The 24,661-nt window shown below is 46.6% G+C and overlaps 1 protein-coding gene across 1 annotated transcript in view; it reads right to left on the minus strand.

Annotated features, from left to right (window-relative positions):
• Positions 1-9,826: 9,826 nt before the first annotated feature.
• FAM171A1 (family with sequence similarity 171 member A1) overlaps positions 9,827-24,661 on the minus strand; it is a 162,721-nt gene continuing 147,886 nt past the window's right edge. Inside the window, exons 6-8 of the mRNA XM_055296633.2 lie at positions 19,149-19,265; positions 14,183-14,297; positions 9,827-12,786 (exon numbers count right to left, since the gene is read on the minus strand). Coding sequence (XP_055152608.1) covers positions 11,100-12,786; positions 14,183-14,297; positions 19,149-19,265 — 1,919 coding nt within the window. The 3' untranslated portion in view covers positions 9,827-11,099. The remainder of the gene's footprint in view (positions 12,787-14,182; positions 14,298-19,148; positions 19,266-24,661) is intronic.

A 24,661-nucleotide genomic window follows, 5' to 3' on the forward strand; every position in this document is an offset into this window, starting at 1 on the left:
TTCTAAAGCAGTGGTCTACGAGCCTGTGGATGAGAATCAGCTTGGGAGTGTTTTTGTTTGTTTGTTTGTTTTGTTTTTAAACCAGTTTCACCTACAGAGATCCTAATTCAATCGGTCTGTGGTGGGGCCCAAATGCTTTAGTATTTTTTTTCCACCTCCCAGGGGATGCTAACATGTATCCATGGTTTGGATCCGTGTCCCCACCAAATCTCATGTTGAAATGGGATCCCCAGTGTTGGAGGTGGGCCTGGTGGGAGGGGCTTGGATCACGGGGGTACCTCTCATGAATGGCTTGGTGCTGTTCCCTTGCTGATGAGTGAGTCCACGTGAGATCTGGTTTAAAACTATGGCGCCTCACATTCTCTCTCTTGCTCCCACTCTGGCCATGTGTGATGCCTGCTCCTGCTCTGCCTTCTGCCATGATTGTAAACTCCCTGAGGCCTCTCCAAGTAGATGCTGGTGCCATGCTTCCTGTACAACCTGCAGAACCATGAGCGAGTGAAACCCGTTGTCTTTATGAATTACCCAGCATCAGGTATTCCTTTACGGCAACACAAGAATGGTCTAGCACCCCAGGTTGGAGCAACACTGTTCTATGGTTACGTGCACATTATCTTATTACCATAGAGCAACTCAATTCAATAATTCAAGAACAGCTGCCATGTTTTACAAAGGTATGTCTTTGAGTAGCAAATTATGGTGATTGGGGACTTACCCTAACATTATTACCTCGTAGACAGTGTCCTAATACATGTTTCTAGACAAATCTTTAAGAAGGCTGCACCTTCACAGAACTCACTGGTTATCTTCAAACACCTGGCAAAACATCCCCTTTGAGCAAAGGAGAGATTACTCAGCTGAAGCTTGCAGAAAGCAGTACAATGGGGCCGGGCACCATGGCTCACACCTGTAATCCCAGCACTTTGGGAGGCCGAGGCAGGCGGATCACTTGAGGCCAGGAGTTCGAGACCAGCCTGGCCAACATGGTTGTGTTAGGGTTCTCTAGAGGGATATAACTAATGGAATATAAATATATACATATACATATATATACGTACACACACACATATATATATATATACATATATACACACACACGTATATATATTTTATATATGTGTGTGTGTGTATATATATGTATATATATATGTATATATATATGTATATATATATATGTGTATATATATATATATACATATATATATAAAGGGGAGTTTATTATTAACTCACATGATCATAAGGTCCCACAATAGGCTGTCTGCAGGCTGAGGAGCAAGGAGAGCCGGTCTGAGTTCCAAAACTGAAGAACTTGGAGCCTGATGTTTGAGGGCAGGAAGCATCCAGCACGGGAGAAAGATGGAGGCTGGGAGGCTAGGACAGTCTCTCTTTTCACATTTTTCTGCCTGCTTTGTATTCTAGCTGTGCTGGCAGCTGATTAGGTGGTGACCACCCAGATTAAGAGTGGGTCTGTCTTTCCCAGTCCACTGACTCAAATGTTAATCTCCTTTGGCAGCACCCTGACAGACACACCCAGGAACACTACTTTGTATCCTTCAATCCAATCAAGTTGACACTCAGTAGTAACTATCGCAATGGTGAAACCCCATCTCTACTAAAAACACAAAAGTTAGCCATGGTAGTACATGCCTGTAGTCCTAGTTACTAGGGAGGCAGAGGCAAGAGAATTACTTGAACCCAGGAGGCAGAGGTTTCAGTGAGCCAAGGTAGCGCCACTGCACTCCAGTCTGGGCGAAAGAGTAAGACTCTGTCTCAAAACAAACAAACAAACAAACAAAAGTAGTAGAATGGGGAAAAAGATGCCACTGTTTTGTCTACCATTTTCCTTAAAAAGTAGCTGAGAAGCAGCTGATATAGCCCCAAAATGACCATTGTCACACTAGAGCAACAGGATTAGGGAACTGTAAGACACTAGTAATAGTTCAGAGAAATAAACTGTATTTGTAATTTACAACTTACAAAAACTTTGATATGCATTATCTCACTTGAATTCAATTCACCCAGAGGTGAGGAGAGCAAATATCCCCAACCACTTCCTAAAGCATCAGAAGTGAGTCACCTGTCTGTTGGTCAAAGCAAGGCCCGACACCCACAGCTTCTTCTCCAAGTCCTAGATTTTAATAATTAGCATGGCTTACCATGCCTTAGACCCTCATTATAGAGTGCTGAATGCATACTGTAGACAGATGGCAGAGGGTGCCAGTGAGGTGAGATGGGGCAGCAGCCTGCAGAGGTGGCTGCACACTGGGCCAGGTGTCAGGAGATGAGGCCCACCTCTGTGTGGTCACCCACTGCATATGTGGAAAGGTCATCCCAACGCTTGTGGCTTCAGCCTTCAATTTCCTCTGCTGTGAGACCACCAAGCCTCTTTCAGGTTCTTCTATTCCTGCCCATCCTGTTAAGGTGCAAAAGCCTAGCAATGCGAGAATTATTAGCCACTTTGAAGGTACCAGAATACCAATATGAAACAACTCACAATGGCTGCGAAGAATGGAAAAAACATTTGCCAGGTATTTTAGTGTGTATTTACAATTACAGCTTTGAAATTTTTTTTTTTTTTTTTTTTTTTTGGCGGGGAGGAGAAGACTTGCAATTTCTATTTCACCTGGAGTTTAGCTGGCTTTCTCCCTGATCTATGAGAGCAAGTGCCTTTCTCCTTGTCACTGCCTTCTCCTGTTTTAAGGACCATGACAACCATCATGCCCTCTTCAAGTTCTCTGTGATGTCATAAAAGTCCCCAAGACATAATTGCAACTTGCTTTAACTATGGTGTCAAAGCAGCAAACAAGAAATCGTGGAATTTCAATATGGTTGAAAAATCACCCCCTACTTCTAACTTTACTCATTTTTATGAGGTCCTCTAAGTCGAAACACCTGCAAAAGCGATGTCTATGAGATGGTGAACACACGAAATCACACTGAGTTTGTCACGCTTGTGGCCTACGTACCATTCTGTGGCTTTCTGGTTTCCTTCCTTTTTGGTTCTGGTTTGATTTTCTTGGGTGCGATGCCTCTGTTTTTGCATTTGTCTGTGCTAGTTTATCTTAAATAAAGTTCCAAATGCACAGGGTCACTATCGCTTAAATGATGTTGTGTGTCCCCTGGCAGAGCTTAGGGCACACACTTTCTTTTCTTTTTTTTTTTGAGACGGAGCTTCGCTCTTGTTGCCCAGGCTGGAGTGCAATGGCGTGATCTCGGCTCACCGCAACCTCCGCCTCCTGTGCTCAAGCGATTCTCCTGCCTCAGCCTCCCGAGTAGCTAGGATTAGAGGCATGCACCACCACCCCAGCTAATTTTGTATTCTTAATAGAGAGAGGGTTTCTCCGTGTTGGTCAGGCTGGTCTTGAACTCCTGACCTCAGGTGATCCACCTGCCTTGGCCTCTCAAAGTGCTGGGCTTACAGGTGTGAGGCACCGTGCCCAGCCAAACACTTTCGTTTTTGTTTTTTTTGTTGTTGTTTTTTGTTTTTTTGAGACGGAGTCTCGCTCTGTTGCCCAGGCTGGAGTGCAGTGGCGCGATCTTGGCTCTTGGCTCACTGCAAGGTCCGGCTCCCAGGTTCATGCCATTCTCCTGCCTCAGCCTCTGGAGTAGCTGGGACTACAGGCGTCTGCCACCGCACCCGGCTAATTTTTTTTGTATTTTTAGTAGAGACGGGGTTTCACCGTGGTCTCGATCTCCTGACCTTGTGATCCACCCGCCTCGGCCTCCCAAAGTGTTGGGATTACAGGCATGAGCCACCGCGCCCGGCTTTGTTTTTTTTTTTTTTGAGACGGAGTCTTGCTCTGTCGCCCAGGCCGGAGTGCAGCGGCACCCTCTCGGCTCACTGCAAGCTCCACCTCCCGGGTTCATACCATTCTCCTGCCTCAGCCTCCCGACTAGCTGGGACTACAGGCGCCCGCCACCACGCCCGGCTAATTTTTTTTTTGCATTTTTATTAGAGACTGCATTTCACCGTGTTAGCCAGGATGGTCTCGATCTCCTGACCTAGTGATCCGCCCACCTCGGCCTCCCAAAGTGCTGGGATTACAGGCGTGAGCCACCGCGCCCGGCCCATACACTTTCATAAATTCCTCCCAAGTCCTGGCCGGGCGCGGTGGCTCACGCCTGTAATCTCAGCACTTTGGGAGGCCGAGGCGGGCGGATCACTAGGTCTGGAGATGGAGACCATCCTGGCGAACACAGTGAAACCCCGTCTCTACTAAAAATACAAAAAATTAGCCGGGCGTGGTGGCGGGCACCTGTAGTCCCAGATACACGGGAGGCTGAAGCAGGAGAATGGCGTGAACCTGGCAGGCGGAGCTTGCAGCGAGCCGAGATCGCGCCACTGCACTCCAGCCTGGGCGACAGAGCGAGACTCAGTCTCAAAAAAAAAAAAAAAAAATTCCTCGCAAGTCCTGCAGCCAAATCTGCACCAAGAGAAGCTCTCTGATTTTTTCCCCCAACGAACATTGCCCATCTTGCACCCTGAGTTACCACCAAAGCCTGGTGAACAATTTCACCTGGACTTTTCTGTGCTAATTTGGGGTTTCCAACTGAAGCCTAAAAAGTTAAAATAATCTTAATGAAATAAACGTTATGATTTGGAGCTCTCATTGCTAACACAGAAGGCCATTTAGAATACAGTATCTAGTGAGAGAAGGAGACTGAGCAAGGAGAGGGCATCCTTGTGTAGAAGTATTTATTTGGGTAAAGCACAAAATGTCAGCTATAGTTGTGTCTGGATGGTAGTTTTTGGTGACCGTGATTTTTAAATTCTTTTTATATTTGTATTTTCTAATTTTTCAAAGAATGATGAGTGTAATGTATAAAATATGCACTTTTTTGGACATTAGTGGAAAAACTGGTGAAGTGGAATATAGTTTGTTGTTTAGTTCATAGTATCGTGCCAATGTTGATTTCTTACTTTTGACAAATGTCTCGTGGTTCTGTAAGAAGGTAACCCCAGGGAAGCTGGATGAAGGATAAAGGAACTCTCTGTACTATTTTTGCAACTTAAAATAATTTCAGAATAAAAAGGCTTAAAAAGGCCAGGCGCGGTGGCTCATGCCTGTAATCCCAGCACTTTGGGAGACCGAGGCGGGTGGATCATCTGAGGTAAGGAGTTCAAGATCAGCCTGGCTAACATGGTGAAACCCCGTTTCTACTAAAAATATAAAAAACTAGCTGGGCATGGTGGCGGGCGGCCTGTAGTCCCAGCTACTCGGGAGGCTGAGGCAGGAGAATCGCTTGAACCCGGGAGGTGGAAGTTGCAGTGAGCTGAGATCATGCCCTTGCACTACAGCCTGGGCGACAGAGTGAGACTCTGTCTCAAAAGGCTTAAAAAAATAAAAATAAAAAATAAAAAGCAAGAGACTAGGTTTCGGAGTCAGGTAGACCTTGGTTCGTGCGTGATTTGTTCCCTTCTAGTGGGCGGCATGCTGGAGTGGACTTAGGAGGGATGATCTGCAATTTCAGGGGTTTTGCAGGTCAGTTACTAGACATAGTCATTTTAAAAAATTAAATATTACAAGTTTACAATTAAATATACCAAAACAAAGGTAATTACTTAAAACTCATTTCCTATTTACCTGAGCCTATTAATGATTATCCGCAGTAGTTATGTTGTATAAAGTTGCCGCGAACACTGAACTAGTGAGCGCAATACTAGAACCCTTGCTTCTGGGGGAACTAGAGAAAAAGGTATTTCCTGTGAAGGTTTAGTCCAGGCCTGCAGCTCTCCAGGGCTACGCTGGAAAGGTGGGGGCCTCCTGAAATCCTCTGGACACAATATTTCCATCAACTGCTCAACATATAACCTTGTTTTATACCTTTCCGTTTAAAGACGTCTCATTTAATATATCTAGTTGGTTCATGAACATTGCGCTCACAGCCAACAGCACTACAACTCATGCTCAGTAACACACGATTCCTCCGTAAGGCAAATCCTGGCTTTCCCACGCTTAAGAACGCTAGCCAGCACTTAAGCACTGTACTTGGAGGCCATTTTAAACAGTGAGGTCACCAAGCAAAAGCACAGAAATGTAGAAAATGAAGCACAGCATAGACTGTGAGAGGGACACCTATTTACAGCATGACGGCTGAACAAGAAGGCGAAGCGTTGCTATGTTTGACCACAGCTGAAAACGTGCGTGTGGGGCAACGCATCCTTCATTCCTCTACACATCCCCTTAAATGACCATGAAAACACAGTGAATATTGATTTTGGCGCTGTGAAATACACAGTTGATCCTCAGTATGCATGGATTCCGTCTTTGCGAATTTCTTTTTTTTTTTTTTGAGATGGAGTCTCACTCTGTCACCCAGGCTGGAGTGCAGTGGCGCGATCTCGGCTCACTGTAAGCTCCGCCTCCCGGGTTCACGCCATTCTCCTGCCTCAGCCTCTCTGGGTAGCTGGGACTACAGGGGCCCGCCACCACGCCCGGCTAATTTTTTGTATTTTTCGTAGAGACGGGGTTTCACCGTGGTCTCGATCTCCTGACCTCGTGATCCACCCGCCTCGGCCTCCCAAAGTGCTGGGATTACAAGCGTGAGCCACCGCGCCCGGCCCCGTCTTTGCGAATTTCTACTTGCTAGTTGTAGTTTAGGTTTTACTTGCTAAAACTAGCAAGTAGAAATTCGCAGAAATGGAATCCGTGCATACCGAGGATCAACTGTGTATTTTATTATCTGAGGTTATTTCCCTGCCTTGTATCTGTTTAGTGGAAATAGAACTATGCTACCACGGATCTCTTCCCAAATCTTGTGTGCAGTGACTCAGGTCACCCTAGTTACTTGTAATTGACCACAGTGGGAGGATTTACACTATGCAAATTGGCAAATGCTACACATTGGGGCTTGATTTGTTGATTTTCTCCATCACTTTCTTAAACCTAGACAATGTTAATGACGCAGATTCACCTTAAAACTGTATCATACCTGGAGCCATTATATTGCAAATAATACAAACAGTTGAGGAAATGTTCCAGTATTCAAAAACTGCTGAATACTGATTCAGCAAAGTAGTCACTCCATGACTGATGAACAAATGACATTCTGAGGGGGTTTCAATGTCACCTTAATCATTAATACAATAAAATGACAAAATGAGGCCAGATGTGGTGGCTCACGCCTGTAATCCCAGCACTTTGGGAGGCCAAGGTGGGTGGATCACTTGAGGTCAGGAGTTCGAGACCAGCTTGGCCAACATGGTGAAGACCCATCTCTACTAAAAAAATACAAAAATTATCTGGGCATGGTGGTATACCAGCTACTCAGGAGGCTGAGCAGGAGAATCGCTTGAACCTGGGAGGTGGAGGTTGCAGTGAGCCGAGATCGTGCCACTGCACTCCAACTTGGGTGACAGAGTGAGATTCCGTCTCAAAAAAAAAAAAAAAAGACAAAATCATGTCAGAGCTACACTCTTGTCAATCGTAACAAGACTGGCAATGACAAAATCTATGAAAGCATTGCGAGAACCAATCATCAAAGGGAATTTACAATGGAATATTATGTATGTATGTATTTATTTTTTTGAGACAGAGTCTCGCTCTGTCGCCCAGGCTGGAGTGCAATGGCGTGATCTCGGCTCACTGCAACCTCCACCTCCCAGGTTCAAGTGATTCTCCTGCCTCAGCCTCCCGAGTAGCTGGGATTACAGGCACCCGCCACCACACCCAGCTAATTTTTGTATTTTTAGTGGAGACAGGGATTCACCATGTTGCCCAGGCTGGTCTTGAACTCCTGACCTTAAGAGATCCACTCACCTCAGCCTCCCAAAGTGCTGGGATTACAGGCCTGAGCTGCCGTGCCCAGCCTTCTGTATTTCATTATACAGATTATTATGTATTCCATTTGTAAGTTGTGACCTATACATCCTTTATCAGGGACATTTATAATTTAAGTGCGTTCATTTCCAGAGAGCTGGCTGTTTAAGCCGTGCACCACTGTTTCTAGCTGAGTGACCTCAATTACTTAACCACTAAGCCTCAACTTAAGTGCAAAACAAAGAATAAACATTCCTTCCTTGAAAGATTTTGAGGATTGAATGCAATGATTGTTTCCAGGTAGAGACTCCAGGAACCTCAGTCCCCTTCTCTCCACCCACCTCACCTGGGGGACAGATCCAGTGGCAGATTCACCCCTGTGCATGCCCACCCCTACTTTCCCAGAGTGGCCCTGTGTGTCTGGACTAAACCGTCACAGGTGAGGAAAACTCACCACTAGGGGGCGGGAGCAAGATGCCTTTGATGGCTGTGGTCCTTCAGAGCATGTAACTGATTTGGAATACTGTGACATATTGACCCCCCCCACCCCCCGTGGAGAGAGAGAGGATAAATGTGTAAAGTCTGCGGCCACGGTGCTGCATTCAGAGAATCCCACTCTAGTGATCAGCATTGGCACCCTGAGAAAATGAGAAGCCCTGAACCCCAGTTTGGACAACTATTAAAATGTGATAAAAATTTTCAGCCGACCCAGTTGCCCTTCTGCAAACCCACCTGCTTGTTGTCCTCGGCACACGGCATGCTGTGACTGCTGCTGGCTGCTTAATACATTGGGGCCCATCCAGGTGAGTCTCACCTAATGAGGAGTCAGCAAAGCAGCCTTCTCCACCCCCATCTTCCTGCCAGATCTCTCAGGATCAGCGCTTACAGTTAATGTGCTACCTGATTTTCCCAGGTAACATGCATTAAACGAGGCTCTTCTAGAAACTGACGTTTTAAGGAGGTGATTCCATTGGCGGCAACCTTACAGCCGCAAAGGACTGGGGTCAGTGACAGCAGAGAGGTCTTCCGGCACTTCCTCCCTTGCCTCTCCTCACCTAGGTCTGGCCCTGGATTTTCCTGGAGGAGCAACTTCCTTATTCTTTTCAGGGGAGCCGACCAACGCCTTCTCCCTGGAGTCTCAGCCACATCTGCAAGGATGCCCCTGCCACCTACTGGTGAGATGTCCACTCCCGCGAAAAGGGCGTCTCACTCCTTAGGCCCCCAGGCTCCCATCTGGCTAGCTGTCCCACTGTCAAGGACTTGCTCAACTATTTTCCCCCTTAAAAGCCAAACAGGCAACATCACCACTTGAGAATGAAAGTCATTAAAACCACCGTGATTCGTTCTCTGCCTGCATGGAATTCACAAATACTGATTCTGTTGACTGTAAACATAGCTGGCTTAATTTATTTTTGCCAGTTATGTCCTGACACCACCATTAATGATTTTATTTTGATGAATAGTTTTACACATCTGGGAGGATTCTGGTCATTCTAATGATATCTTCTTGAAGCTCTTCCAAGATGGAGCAATACTGACCATAAAACATCAGATTCTTGTTAAGTGCAGACATCTCTCATTACCTGAAACACAGCAAAATGTTATTTGGTGTTCTTGAACGAAACTACAGACAAAGGTGGATTTTTATAGATTTTAACCCTAGAGGAAATTCCTAGGTGTCTAGGTGGTGGGTCTCCGAATACAAGTCTGACAACTGCATTGCAGACTGCCGCCAAGCAAACAATGGCAAAGGCATTTTTTTTTTTTTTTTTTTTAAGACAGGATCCGCTCTCTTACCCAGGTTGGAGTGCAGTAGTACCATCCTCCCACCTCAGCCTCTCAAGTAGTGGGGACTACAGGCATGAGCCACTACAACCAGGTAATTAAAAAAATTTTTTTTGTAGAGATGGGCTCATGTGATCCTGAGCTCAAGTGATCCTCCCGCTTCGGCCTCCCAAAGTGCTGGGATTACAGGTGTGAGTCACCATGCTTGGCCCGACAAAGTCTTAATAACAACTTTGAAACAGATAATGACTCAGAATGAATTCAAATGACCACAAGGACAGTTTTCCTTTTCTTCAGAGTTTATTTTGAATTTTCATTTTTGGATAACCAAGCAGCTCTTTAAGAAGAATGCACAGAAGAGTCATTCTGGCACTTTTGGATAGTACATAAGATTTTCTTTTTTTTTTTAAAATTTTTTTTAATAGTCACATTCAGCTCACTTGCTCAAACCAGACTCCCACGTTGGGTGAGCAAGATGAGCCCACAGGATTCCAGAGTTAATACGTAACCGTATATACAAACAGCCAAAAAACCATAATGGTGCCACAGGGATGGAGCAGGGAAGGGCATCTCTAATGTGTCCTCTAGTCTATCTTCGCTAAACAGAACCCACGTTACACATGATAACTAGAGAGCACACTGTGTTGAAATGAGGATGCTGACCCCAAATGGCACTTGGCAGCATGCAGTTTAAAGCAAAAGGGACATCCTTTAATAACTGTATAAAATCCAGGCAGTTCCATTAAAGGGGTTAAGAAAACCAACAACAACAAAAAGCGAGGGACTGTCTGTTGTCACTGTAAAAAAGGCACTTGGAGTTAATGGGACCAGGATTGGAGGACTCTTAGCTGATACAGATTTCAGTACGATTTCATTAAAAGGCTTGGATGTTAAGAGAGGACACTCAGCGGTTCCTGAAGGGAGATGCTGAGATGGACCGCTGAGAAGCAGAACAGATGAACACAAAGGAATCAAATCTTTACAACCAAATTGCATTTAAGCGACAACAAAAAAAGGCAAACCCCAAAACGCAACCTAACCAAAGCAAACTCTAAGCAAAATCAGACAACGAAGCAGCGATGCATAGCTTTCCTTTGAGAGAACGCATACCTTGAGACGCTACGTGCCAACCTAAGTTCTCAACGACAGCTTCACAGTAGGATTATTGTGATAAAAATGACTCAAGCGATGCAAAAAGTTTCATCTGTTCCCAGAATCGGAGGGGAGAACTGAGGTGATCGTTAGAGCATAGCGACATCACGTGTGGTTTCTTAATGTCCCTGGTGGCGGATACGCCAAGTCCCTGGAAGGACATCTGGACACCACTTTCAGCCACCTCCTTGCAGGGGCGACATCCGCCAAAGTCATCCTTTATTCCGAGTAATAACTTTAATTCCTTTCTAACATTTACACGGCAAACAGGAATGCAGTAAACATTCACGTCCGTCCCACGGCGGGGCTGCCGTTCCGTTTCCTCCACGAACGGGTACGCGCTTCCATAAGAAAGGATATTTGGCAATTTTATATTCCACAGTCAGGTGGGTCTGCGATAGCTCATTTAATGTTAAACGCCATCAGGGGCCTCTCCTCCCGTTTCTGCCAGGGGCTCTTCTTATCTTCTCCTTGGTCATCATCATCATCATCTTCCTCTTCCTCGTGGGCAGATCTTCTCTGGTGGGGGCTGGCTGCTGGCTCCGGGGGGGCACCTGCAGTCCGTCTGGTCGTCTCCTCCTGCAGGCTGGGCAGCTGGCCACCACTTCTCCGACTCGACCCCTCCAGCAAGCATCGCAGGGCACTGTCCTCGGGGGTACAGACTGTGGTCCCACACTCGCTGCCACTCTGTTCCACGTCATCCAGGTACACGAGCTGCGTGTAGGCCGTGCTGTCTGGGGCTCGAGGCTCTTTGTGCTGGTGCTCTTGGACGGGCGGGTAGCTCTGCTGCAGAGACAAGGCATCTCCCCTTCCCTTCCGGGCTGATTTTGGTTCATTCATATCTACGCCAGAGTCCAAACTGGCATCATTACTTCCGTTCCTTCCAGCTCTTTGGAGATCAATGTATGAATGTCTAACGTGAGCGTTGGACCTGCCATCCAAGGAGACGAACCACGCCCGGGGGTGCGGAAGCGGCTTCCCACCCCCAAGCTCCATCAGCGCCTTTTCAGTCAGGAGCTGCACCTCACTGTTCATCTGAGCCAAAGCCGCATCGTTCAGGGAAGCTGGGATGGAGAGAGACTCCGACATGGATGTGTTCTGAGGGCTCCACTCCCGGGTGCCCGCGTCCTGCAGGTGCTGCTGAGAGATGGCTTGGGAAGACAGGGGCTGGGGCTGGATCTGTGAGGATGGGTGTGGGAAGATCCCGGCATGGGGATTGGACAGCTCAGCCTGTAGTCTTTCTATCTCAAGCTGCTGATCAGCCGGGACGACCAGGGGCTGGCTGACATAGGAGTGGTCCCCGGGGAGCTTCATATAATGAGCTGGGATGACCAAGGCGGGCAGTACTTTCCTGTAAACGCTGTCATTGACCTGGTCGACAGAACTGCAGCAGATTAACTGGCCGGGCCGTGGGAAGGACGTAGGTCTCTCGAGGTGATCTACTGATCGCGACATCATACATTCAGTGGGTCTGCGGTCCAGCAGCTGTTCTTTCTCAGGCGATGAAGGCGCGGGGTACAGATGTTCCTGAATGGTGAGTTTGCTTCCCGTGGAGGCTGGACCTTCTCTGTCCTGCTTTTCAAATAAAGGCTGTGGGAGCACGGTGTTGTAACTACCCCTGTAGTCATCATTGCCGGAGGACTCGTAGCCTTCTCTTTCCATAGATTTTCTTGCCTTTAAGGGAAAAACCTCCACTGACTTATGGTAGTCTTTCCCCAGCGTCCCACTTGGCGTGAGGTTATCAAAGGAGATCTGGCTTTTATCCTCTTCCTTGCAAGAGAGGAGCTCCTCCCGGGAGCTAAATTCCTGGGAGGTGCTGTAGGAGAGCTTGAGCATGGGGGTGTGCAGGTCCCCTTCGCCACCCGGAGACATCATTTCCAAATGGACGCCACTCATCAGCTCCTTCGTGCCGGGGGCCTCGGGGCGGCCGTGGCTGGTGACGGACAGCGGGCCAGGGAATTCTGACGCTCGGCGTGAAAACAGCAAGTTGATGTGTGACATGGACGTGGACTGGTCTCTTTTGGAACTCTCCAGTCCTGCAGGGAGCTGCAGTTTTCTGTGGTGCTGACGAGGTTTCAAGCACTTCCTCCTGCGCCCGAAGACACAATCCAAAGCCAAAGATTAGTGATTCTCACAATGGAAAAGTTTCAAGTTTCAGGTAAAATCCTAATTCTCAATTTCCATGGAGAGAGACAAGACAAAACAAGTCAGCAGCAGCCAAAAGCCTTCTCATCCCACACCCTGTCCTTTTTTTTTTTTTTTGAGACAGCGTCTTGCTCTGTCGCCCAGGTTGGAGTGCAGTGGTGTGATCATAGCTCACTGCAGCCTTGACCTCGTGGGCTCAAGTGATCCTCCCACCTCAGCCTCCCGAGCAGCTGGGACCGCAGGCACATGCCACCATGCCCAGCTACTTTTTGACTTTTAGTTTTTTGTAGAGATGGGGTCTCCCTGTGTTGCCCAGGCTGGTCTTAAACTCCTGGCCTCAAGCAATCCTCCCCCTTCAGCCTCCCAAAATGCTAGGCCACCATGCCTGGCTCTTATCCTTATTTTACCCTCATTAGAGTAGGATAATCCAGAGATTTCATCTTTCAATGTCTGCAGAGCCCTTTGCCTAAATGAATTAAATGTATGACATACATTTTTCTATGACTTAAAAAAGTCAACAACTTATTAAAGAGTGTCAAACGTGACTAAAATGCTTTGTATTTTTAAAAATAAAATTTTTCCTCTATAATGCCTTTTTTAAAATAGCTAAACTTAGAGGTTTTTATAAGCCAAGTTACTTATTTCAAAGGGGTTACTCAAGAGTTGACAACAAATATTCTTGCAAACTGAACAGACACGGCATCTAAATAAGAATAATTTCTTTTTTGAGATGGAGTCTTGCTCTGTTGCCCAGGCTGGAGTACAGTGGTGCAATCTTGGCTCACTGCAACCTCCGCCTTCTGGGTCCAAGCAATTCTCCTGCCTCAGCCTCCCAAGTAGCTGGGATTATAGGCGTGTGCCACCATGCCCAGCTAATTTTTGTATTTTTGGTAGAAACGGAGTTTCACCATGTTGGCCAGGCTGGTCTCGAACTTCTGACCTCAAGTGATCCGCCCACCTTGGCCTCCTAAAGTGCTGGGATTACAGGTGTGAGCCAGCGTCCCTGGCCCAAATAAGAAGAGTTCTGCTTTGCCCTTGAGAGTATCATCTCTTAACCAGTGTTCAGGAATACTCTGAATAAATCATATGACCACTGTTAAACTCTTTTTCATAACTCCCCTTCTAAGCAATGTTATCCACGCAGCATGCTTTACACATACTATTTGTTAAGTTGCAACTTAGATCACAAATGTGAGTTCTTACTTTTTCATGGGAAGAAAAAGTACTTCAATTTAGAAAAATTAAAAAAAAAAACCCACCTCCATATCAATGCTTCTAAGTATCAATTGCCCAAGAAATTGTGAATTAAAAAAGATATTGCCAAAATGGTAACACTTTACCTGCAATAATATAAAAGGAGACACAGCAAAACCAAAAGTATGAAAGCCATTCCTCCTAAAATGGCCAAAAGAAACACCGTGTGATACGTGGTAATGTCCTGTGTTACAACGGGACCTAGAAGGTCAGAAAATGGCATTTAGAGTTTTGAACACCTTTAACTCAAAAGAGGGATCATTCATTGAGAACGCAGTGTCTGGTGCTTACTCTTCTTGGCTGGGGCATAGAGCAGTGGTCAGAGGAAAACACCCTTGGATCATGCACTTGGGGTACCACCAGCATTGCATTAGTGATTAGCATGACTCTTATGGAAGCTCCCATGGCCAGGAGAACTTGGAATACTCAAAGACGAGATGTGGTTACGTCAAGGGCCCCTCCTAAGCGGAGAAGTGAGCCACACTTGGTAGCACGTGCTGCATTTGAAATACATGACCTTTTAATTTTAATTTTTTTTTTTTGAGACAGGGTCTCATTCTGTCACCCAGGCTGGAGCACAGTGATGCAATCATGGCTTACTGTAGTCTTGACCTCCTGGGCTCCATCAATCCTCCTGCCTCAGCCTCCAGAATAGCTGGGACTACAGGCACACACCACCACACCTGGCTAATTTTTGTATATTTTTTTAGAGGCAGTGCTCTCACTAAGTTGCCCAGGTGGGTCTTGAACTCCTGAGTTCAAGCAATCCACCCGCCTTGGCCTACCAAACTGCTGGGATTATAGGCATGAGCCACTGTGCCCAAACATGTGATCTTTTCATACAAGAAAATGAATGCATGACGGTATAAAGACTGGGACTCTCACCTTCAGAAAGATGGCCTATCTGGGAATTTTATACTGCAGGGAAAAAAAAAACCTACAAAGTTTTATACTTGCCTTTCCCGGGCAGTCAATCATTACTGTCTGGAGAGCCCTTAGCCCAAATGAATCAGTTTAAATGTATGACATAAATTTCCTGTGACTTAAAAAAGTCAGCAACTTTTAAAACTTAATACAGGTATCAAATATGACTAAAATGATATCCATCTTTAAAACAAGATCTTTCTCTACAATGCCTTTTCAAAATAGCTAACCTTACATGGCCACAGATCTCTTTAGAACTTACACGTAAGGTTACCAAAGGTAAAAATATTTTAAGTTTATGTTGTAAAAAATCCTAAGAGGTAGCTTAACTCACATTTTATGTTCCACAGTAGTACAAATCTATGTTAATGTTACTAACAACAGATCAACGACAACAAAAACCTCCCCACATTCCAATATTTAGGTATTTATTGGTGTCCGAGTTTCCTGGCAGTGTATGAATACATGGGTCGAAATGAACTGGCCTCATATTATTTCAGGGTAGCATGGTTATGATTATTAAACACCACAGACACCCATTTGCTTATTTTTGATTTTTGATATTCTAAGACATAGATTTCTTTAAAAATATTCTTAAGGGGACAAATCTCCTCATTTAAGACCTAGATAAACCCAAGACTTACCAGTTTTTGAAAATAGTGATGTTACTTAAATTCACAAGAAACACCATTCTCTTTCAGATGTAATTACTTCAGTGGAGTGCGAGGAGGGGGTTAAAGTTTACAAAAATTGGAAAAATAACTGACAATTAGATACTGGCTTACTTGTTCAGAGAAACAATTTTTTTTTTTTTTTTTTTTGAGACGGAGTCTTTGCTCTGTCACCCAGGCTAGAGTGCAGTGGTGCGATCTCAGCTCATTGTAACCTCTGCCTCCCGGGTTTAAGTGATTCTCCTGCCTCAGCCTCCTGAGTAGCTGGGATTATAGGCGCCCGCCACCATGCCTGGCTAATTTTTGTAAGTAGAGATGGGGTTTCACCATATTGGCCAGGCTGGTCTCGAACTCCTGACCTCGTCATCCACCTGCCTCATCTTCCCAAAGTGCTGGGATTACAGGCGTGAGCCATCGCACCCAGCCCAGAGAAACAATTTTTTCATGCAAAGACAATTTCCACGGATGTAGCAAAGCTTTGTCAGGAGTCACCAAGAAACTTAGGGTACACATAAAAGTATTCCAAATACTGATGCTTCGTCCTTTAAGTACTCAAAACATTATTTTTTTGTTTTGTTTTGTTTTGAGATGGAGTCTCACTCTATCATTCACGCTGGAGTGCAGTGGCACGATCTGGGCTCACTGCAACCTCTGCCTCCCAGGTTCGAGCAATTCTCCTGCCTCAGCCTCCCGAGTAGCTGGGACTGCAGGCGTGTGCCACCACGCCTGGCAAATTTTTTGTATTTTTAGTAGAGACAGGGTTTCAACGTGTTAGCCAGGATGGTCTTGATCTCCTGACCTCATGATTCGCCCACCTTGGCCTCCCAAAGTCCTGGGATTACAGGTGTGTGCCACCGCGCCTGGCCAGCATTATTGTTTTAATCTCTGCCAGTACAATTCTTTATAAAATCCACAGCTATACTTCACTTCAAGGAGTTAAGGAACATATCCCAAATTATTTTGATGTTGCTTTTGAGTTCATGAAAGCCCAATATTAGTATAATTTGTTGTAATAAAGGCGGGTTGTGAGATAACTGACATATGTATCCCCACATTAAATACCATCAGAGGCTGTAGTGGGTATGCTTTGTGTTATTTTTGAGATGGGGTCTCACTCTGTCACCTAGGCTGGAGTGCAGTGACATGATCATAGCTCACTGCAGCCTTGAACTCCTGAGCTCATGGGATCCTCCTGCCTCAGCCTCTCAAGAAACTGGGATTACAGGTGAATGCTACCATCACTGGCTAATTTAAAAAAATTTTTTTTAGAGATGGGGACTTGCTGTGTTGCCCAGGCTGGTCTTGAACTCCTGGGCTCAAGAGATCATCCTGCCTTGCCTCCCAAAGTGCTGGGATTACAGGCGTGAGCTACCATGCCCTGGCCTGTGTATGCTTTTTATAGCCTTGAGTCTCTTCCTTCACTGCTAGGAAGCTCTCAGGGGAGCTACGTCTGGCAGTTCCTTCATGCTGCCTTACAAAAGCATACACTAGCCGGGCGCAGTGGCTCATGCCTGTAATTTCAGCACTTTGGGAGGCTGAGGTGGGTGGATCACCTGAGGTCAGAAGTTCAAGACCACCCTGACCAACATGGTGAAACCCCGTCTCTACTAAAATACAAAAATTAGCCACGTGTGGTGGCAGACACCTGTAATCTCAGCTACTCCGGAGTCTGAGGCAGGATAATTGCTTGAACCCAGGAGGCGGAGGTGGCAATGAGCTGAGATCATGCCATTGCACTCCAGCCTGGGCAACAAGAACAAAACTCCGTCTCAAAAAAACAAACAAATAACAACAACAAAACCAAAACACACAAAAAAACAAAAGCATATACTGACATATACTGATCTACTGCATGATGGGAAAACTGATGGCTGAGAGTGTTTGAAATACATCTCAAATTAAAGTTCATTTTAACGCGTGGGCTTTATGGCATTTATTTTGGTACTTAAGACGTTTCTTTTCCTTCCTTTGTTCCTCTTCAGTCATAATCTACGTATTTCAGATTCAGAGAATGGGGCATTTCTGTGTGTGGTTCATGCTTATATCACTACAAAAACAATAGCATCAAGGGAAACGCATTACTCTTTTTTTTTTTTTTTTTTTTTTTTTTGAGATGGTGTCTTGCTCTGTCGCCTGGGCTGGAGTGCAGTGGCACGATCTCGGCTCACTGCAACCTCTGCCTCCCGGGTTCAAGTGATTCTCCTGCCTCAGCCTCCCAAGTAGCTGGGACTACAGGCGTGTGCCACCACGCCCAGCTAATTTTTGTATTTTGAGTAGAGATGGGGTTTTACCACGTTGGCCAGGATGGTCTCAATCTCCTGACCTCCTGATCCACCCTCCTTGGCCTCCCAAAGTGCTGGGATTACAGGTGTGAGCCACCACGCCCGGCTAAGGGAAACACATTACGCTTAAAACAGATGTGAAGTGTAAATTTTCTTAGTATGGTGATATAAAGTCATTGTAACACATTTTTCCACACCTGTTTAGGAAAGACCTCCATCAAATCAGTTACTTTGTGAGTCTAAGTGCTGATTCCAGTGATAATTCCATTGCTAAAATATTTGAACTTTCATTTTAGAACTGCCTTCATGGTTCATTTACAAGAGACACCTTTTAATCACAGCACATTTCGACCTAGCTAAGTCACCTACTTTATTCACCACTCTTGAATGTGCATGACTTTCAGTTGTCTTTAAAAAGAAAAATCATAAAGGTTTGCCATTTGAGCATAAAGATTTGCCACCAAGGAAGAGATTTACTAATGAAGGCAGAAGGCAGTCCAAGTAATATAGATTCTAAAGGCAGCTTGAGCAACAGAAGCTATTGCTGGAAATAATTCCCCTGAGATGACCATTTTGAAAACAAAACAAAACAAAACAAAAAAAACCACAACAATTCTAGAATATTTATGGGGGTAACATAGGTTAAAAAAATAAACTATTAGTCACATTCTGAAAGATATGCATTAATGCACATATCCTAAATGGAGGGGAAGACTCTCGCAGACACAAAGCAACTAGTTTGCGTTTAAGCCATTTTGGAAATGCCCCACCAGGCTTTTTGCCCCCAGTGGTGCTTCCCGCTAGCATCTCTGTGGAGTGCTTTTCCCTACATGTGTGCCTATACCAGGCCACAGCTGTTTCAGGAATGAGGGAGGAGGTCTTGCTGGTCTCTGTGGGCTTTTGATGAAGAATTCCCTATGGCAGCTGTCTGAACAAAACAGCCACTCAAGACTATTTTCTATGCATTATTCTTACCCTAGATGGAAGATTTCCAACCAGAAGTCCCCCACCCCCGCGAAATACCTTCTTTACATCATTTCATTCTCAGACTTTTAACCATTTTTGAACAAGATGTGATCACCCTGCTGAAGTTATTTTCAAAAGCATACTTAGCCTGAACCCTCAAAGACCAAAGCAACTGATCCGCATCATCGCAAGTGTTGGCTCCGTGTTACCTGGGATGGGAGGGGACATGGCAGCCACCCAGTACCCCAACTGGGGGGCAATGTATGTCCACGTCAGCTGGCTGCCTTCCTGGTGCACAAGACCCAGACCGCTCTTCAGCCACGTTCCTGTGGAATTGAGAAAGAGATGTTAGCTACAAGCACACCAAGCTCCTTTGTAAGTCTTGAGCATATTGTAAAAGTCATCTTAAATATCTTAAATGTCATGTTTATGACCTATAAGATAACCAAGATGGCCAAAGTGTCATCTAGGGACCCCAAGCAGCTTTCTGGAGAAATTCTTTTCAATTTCCTTTCAGGGAAAGATAAGCAACTTTAGCGTTCTTTTGCCTTCTCAATTAAATTACTTTCAGCCACTTTATCAAACACCCCTGCTTCCAAACACAGATGATTTTAGCAGAAGCCTTTGGAACTCAGAAGCAGAATAAAGGCAGCATGATGGGGGCTAGTCGGAGTGAAAAGAGAGGGGGAAATCTGGCTCCATTCAAGCTCTTTGTCCTTAAGCAAATTGTCTATCCAGAACTGCAGACTGGCTATATCAGAATTACCTAGGGGTGTTTTGAAAAAATAGATCCCTTCATCCCACCTTTGCAAATTCTCACCCAGTAACCCTGGCTTCGGTGAGCATTTTTAAAAGCTTCCAGTTTGTTCCAATGCTGGGAAACACCAAATACATCAAGGTCCCTGCTGTATCTTCCAGTTATTACTTTAGCTAGCATTTGAAAGTAACGAGCACCTGCTATGCACTAGCTATTTGCAGCACACATGTCTTATAATACACCATCTATAATTCTCACCACAACACTGAAGACTGGTGAGTTAGAAAACTTTTCCAAGGCCTCTTGGTGGCCGAGAGCAGAGTGGGATAGAACCTGGGGCTGCCTGACCTCAAGGCCGTGCTATTTCTTCTGCTCTATCCGGCTGCATTTCCTAGAAACCTTCCCAGCATTTGATTGCATTTTTACTTTGTGAAGTTTCTAGGAGCAAACTCATTGAAGAGGATGAACTTGCCCGAGGTTGTTGGGCTATTTCCCAGCCAAAAATGGATGCCTTTTCCTGGGCTCACCTGCAGAGAGCCTTGCTCTGAGGCCTGCGATGGTAGCTGTGGGCAGAAGGCCAGGGAGAGGCTGGGCGAACCTCTAGACGGCCCCCGCACCCACTCCGACCAATCAGCATGGAGATGTCCCGGCATCCACAGGGCTCCTGTGCAGCTCACCTCTCTCCTATAATCACCCTCACCTGAAATGGCCACGTGGGCGACCCTGTGGCTCTAAGGCCTAAATAGACCAGCTGTGCACCAAATGCAGGCATGCGTCATTTAACAGGGATACATTCTGAAAATGCATTGTTCATCGCTGTGCAAACATCATAGAGCATCCTTATGCAAACCTAGATGGTACTGCCTCCTACACACCTGGGCCACACGGTCTAACCCATTGCTCCTAGGCTACAAACCCGTACATCATGTGACTGCGCTGAATACCATAGGCCACCGTCACACAATGGGAAGTATCTGTGTATCTAAACATAGAAAAGGTACAGTAAAAATACAGAATTATAGTCTTATGGGATCACCATTGTATATGTAGTTCATCTTTGACCCAATCATCATCCTGTGACTCATGCCTCTATTCTACCCAAATGCTTGCCTTGCTTAGCTGCACGCCTCATGCAGAGGTGGCGGTAATGGATTTTTATTCCCCCTGAAGAAAGAAACAATACTTGGGCTGCTTCGAGGCCTTATCAGTTGCCATAGCAACATTCAAATACAGTGGGTGGAAAGATGCCCTTGGTGATGCCTCCCCTGGCAGCCGCTCCTCTGCTCACACGGCAGTGGCACACAGTGGGCAGGTGGGACAGGTCGGGCACCAGCGAGGGCTCGGCATCTCCCCCTTCCCATGCCACAGGCTGGATTACTGCGCCAGCGGGTTTGGGCTCCAGAAAGAGCAGAATGTAAGCAAGGTTTTGCAAACGGGTATGAGGGCAGGGATGCCCGGTCCTGGTCCATTTCCTGAAGCACACCCTCCTAGAGATCACTCTGTTCTACAGGGCTACTGTACTAGGGGAGCAACAACGTAAGATGTTTGACACATTGAGGAAAAGGGACTGGGCATGGTGGCTCACGCCTATAATCCCAGCACTTTGGGAGGTCAAGGTGGGAGGATCACTTGAAGACAGGAGTTCGAGACCAGCCTGGGCAACAGAGTGAGACCCCATCTCTACAAAAAATAATTTTAAAAAGTAAGAAAAAGGTTTTCTCTGATGGTAAGAAAGCTTCCTCGAAGGTAGAGAATGTTTACGACTGCTCCTACTCCCGCTCCAGGCTTGGCGCCCGTTCAGCTCATGACTTACACATCGTATCCCCTCCCCAGAGCTGGCCCACTATAGTGATGCTCTCAGCCTCTCTGCATCAGCCAGGAAACGGCTGTGCATTCTTTGGTTTGCTGTTTTCCCCACATTAGATTGTTGAGTCACTGCTCGTCAAACAGAGCAGATTCTGGGTTAGGCTAAACGTGACCCAAAGGGTGAGAGCTGGAAGCAGAGTAAGTCCTGCTCATTCATGAGTGCACACCTGCCTTTCTCCTGCCTTTCTCCCTAAGTTGCCTTTCCCTTCTATAACACACAATAATCAATTGAAACAGACTTTAAAAAATAGCTCCACACTGGCTGGGGGTGGTGGCTCATGCCTGTAATCCCAGCACTTTGGGAGGCTGAGGCTGGTGGATCACTTGAGGTCAGGAGTTTGAGACCAGTCTGAGCACCACAGCAAAACCCCATCTCTACTAAAACTACAAAAATTAGCTGGGTGTGGTGGCTCACACCTGTAATTCCAGCAACTGGGGAGGCTGAGGCAGGAGAATCACTTGAATCTGCGAGGCGGAGGTTGCGGTGAGCCGAGATTGCACCACTGCACTCCAGCCTAGGCGACAGAGCAAGACTCTATCTCAAAAAAAAAAAAAAAAAAGAAAAAAGGAAAAAAACCTCCACATTACATTTGGGACAAGCCTAGTGGGTGACCACATATACAGACCCCACCAGACTAATGAGTCCCCAAGTTCACTCTGGAGGGCCTGCAGTCCAGCAGTGGTGCTGGTGGAGGCCAGAAAGTCCGCTGGCTGAAGAAGACATAGCTGCTTGGAGGGTCACCTGGGGTGGGTGTAGAAGGCTTGAGATGAGTTTAGTTTTGATGAACAGGCAGGGGTTGTCAGTGACGGGGAGAGATGGAGCAGGGCGGGAGCCAGGAGAAAGAGGAGGAGGACATTCTGCCCAGGGATCAGTGTGCACAAAGGCCTGGCGTGGTGGGCATGGATGACATGTGAGGATGGAAGTGGGGATGGGAGCATGGAGGCCCCGGGTGAACAGGACGGAGCAGCTGTGCCCGGGCTGGAAAGGAGTTTGGCATCCATCTGGGATGAGCTTCACATCCCAATTGCTGCAGGAGGCCATGGGGGGACCTGGAAATGGAGGCACACATGGTTGGAGCTTCTCCCACCTCCTTCCCCTCTTCTACCCCCATAGGGTTTGGCTGTGTCCCCACCCAGATCTCATCTTGAATTGTAGCTCCCACAATTCCTGCGTGTTGTGGGAGGCACCTGGTGGGAGAAAACTGCATCATGGGGGCGGGTCTTTCCTATGCTATTCTTGTGATAGTGAATAAGTCTCAGGAGATCTAACCGTTTTATAAGGGGGAGTTTCCCTTTGCAAGTTTTCTCTCTTGCCTGCCACCATGTAAGATGTGCCTTTTGCCTTCCGCCATGATTGTGAGGCCTCCCCAGCCATGTGGAACTGTGAGTCGATTAAACCTCTTTTTCTTTATAAATTTCCCTGTCTTTATCAGCAGTGTGAAAACAGACTAATACAGTCCCCCACGTCCTCTTTAGTTCCTGCCAGGCAGTCTTCACAATGCACACCTCTACCCATTCTGCGACTTTGCCTGCAAATGTACCTCCAACCTCATATAGTTTTTCTCTCTTCCAAAAATCTACCCAGTCTTTCAAGATTCAAATCAAGCCCAGTGTTTTTCCAGAGGACTTTCTAGGACACATGGGTCTTCCGTGTCTCGGCACATCCTGGGCAAGTGTTACTGCATCATCCATTTGCCAAAAACACACGTTGCCTTCCGTGGCTAGCCTGTGGCCCTCAGTCTTATCTCCTTTCTCAGATTGTAAACTCCATGCGTGTGGCCTGTGTCTTGCGTTCCTTTTGTTTTCTTCTCAGCACCTAGAGATATGCATAGAGTAGGAACTCCAGAGAACTTCAGGATGAGTGGAAGCTACAGGTGCAATCAAAAAATAATATCTGGTAACCTGTGAAAGGCTGGGTGCGGTAGGCAGGGAAGAATATCCCCATGGCAGTGTGACCACGCCTGGGATGCTGCCCTTTCAAACTAAAGGGAACAGAACCAGCTGGGGAAGAGCCTGTCATGGCTAAAGTGTGACACTCTTTGGGGATTCAACAATCATGCTGTTACTGGCAAAAGCATTTCATGCTTTCCGTGTTTTCTGGGAGGAAATAAGCTCCAGAGAGTATGAGAATTAGCAAATTGTGTACTAGAAACACATGCTTCTCATGGCGGAATCCTGATGCCACTGTGGGATGCAGACAGTTTCACCACTGGAGCAGCAGGCACCAGGGCCAGGATTCTTTACTGGTGGTACCGGATGGCAGAGCACACAGGCCTCTGCAAAGTCTCTTCTGCTGAATATGGGATCGCTGGGTGTTACAACCAGGAAGGGTGCCCTTTCATCACGCGGTGAGAGCCTCGGGCACTGCTGAGACAGAGCAAGGGAGGAACCAGGTTGTTCCTGCTGCACAGACCAAAGAAAGCTCCACTGCAAGGCCTCTCAAGTCAGCCCACCTGCCCCTGAGCATGGAGGCCTTGGGATGCTCCCAGGTGAGGACATCTGCCCAGAGGGCTCTCCTGCTTAAGCCTGTCTCCTTGGGGTCTGATGTGACAGCAGCCCAGCTGGGCTACCTGCTCAAGCCCCCTTCACCCTGAGCTTCTCTTTCTGGCCTTCCCAGCCTCTTCCAGGGGCTTCCAGCCTCTTCCACTGCCTCTTGGTGTCCTCTGCACAAGCAAGCAGCTGAGGTGACTGCTGGGACTTGCAGACTCAAGGCAAGGTCATGTGGTGAAGGCAAGCAGGACTCCACAGCCTCCTCCTGCCTCGCCCCAGAAACCCGGGCTTCGTCCTGCAGAGACCGCACCACTGTAGCTGCGCCAACCTGGTCGTGCAGCAGGCATTTTAGGAGGTGGCTGGACAATGACATGTGCTTCTCTGTTCCAATCAATGCCTATGGCTGGGCCTGTTACCGGGACTGCATGTGTGTGAAGGTTACAGGGTGATCTCTCCGGCATCATCAAGGAATGAAATTCTGCGTTACTGAAATTTCTAGATCATTGATTGTCAAATAGTTTTTAAAGCATTTGAACCCCCTCTTTAATGGATTCTTAGGCAGAAACTAATATATGAAACAGATAAAAGGTAAGCTTCCCTGCATGAGGG

Source organism: Symphalangus syndactylus, chromosome 10, assembly GCF_028878055.3.
Source record: "Symphalangus syndactylus isolate Jambi chromosome 10, NHGRI_mSymSyn1-v2.1_pri, whole genome shotgun sequence".
Lineage (NCBI taxonomy): Eukaryota > Metazoa > Chordata > Mammalia > Primates > Hylobatidae > Symphalangus > Symphalangus syndactylus.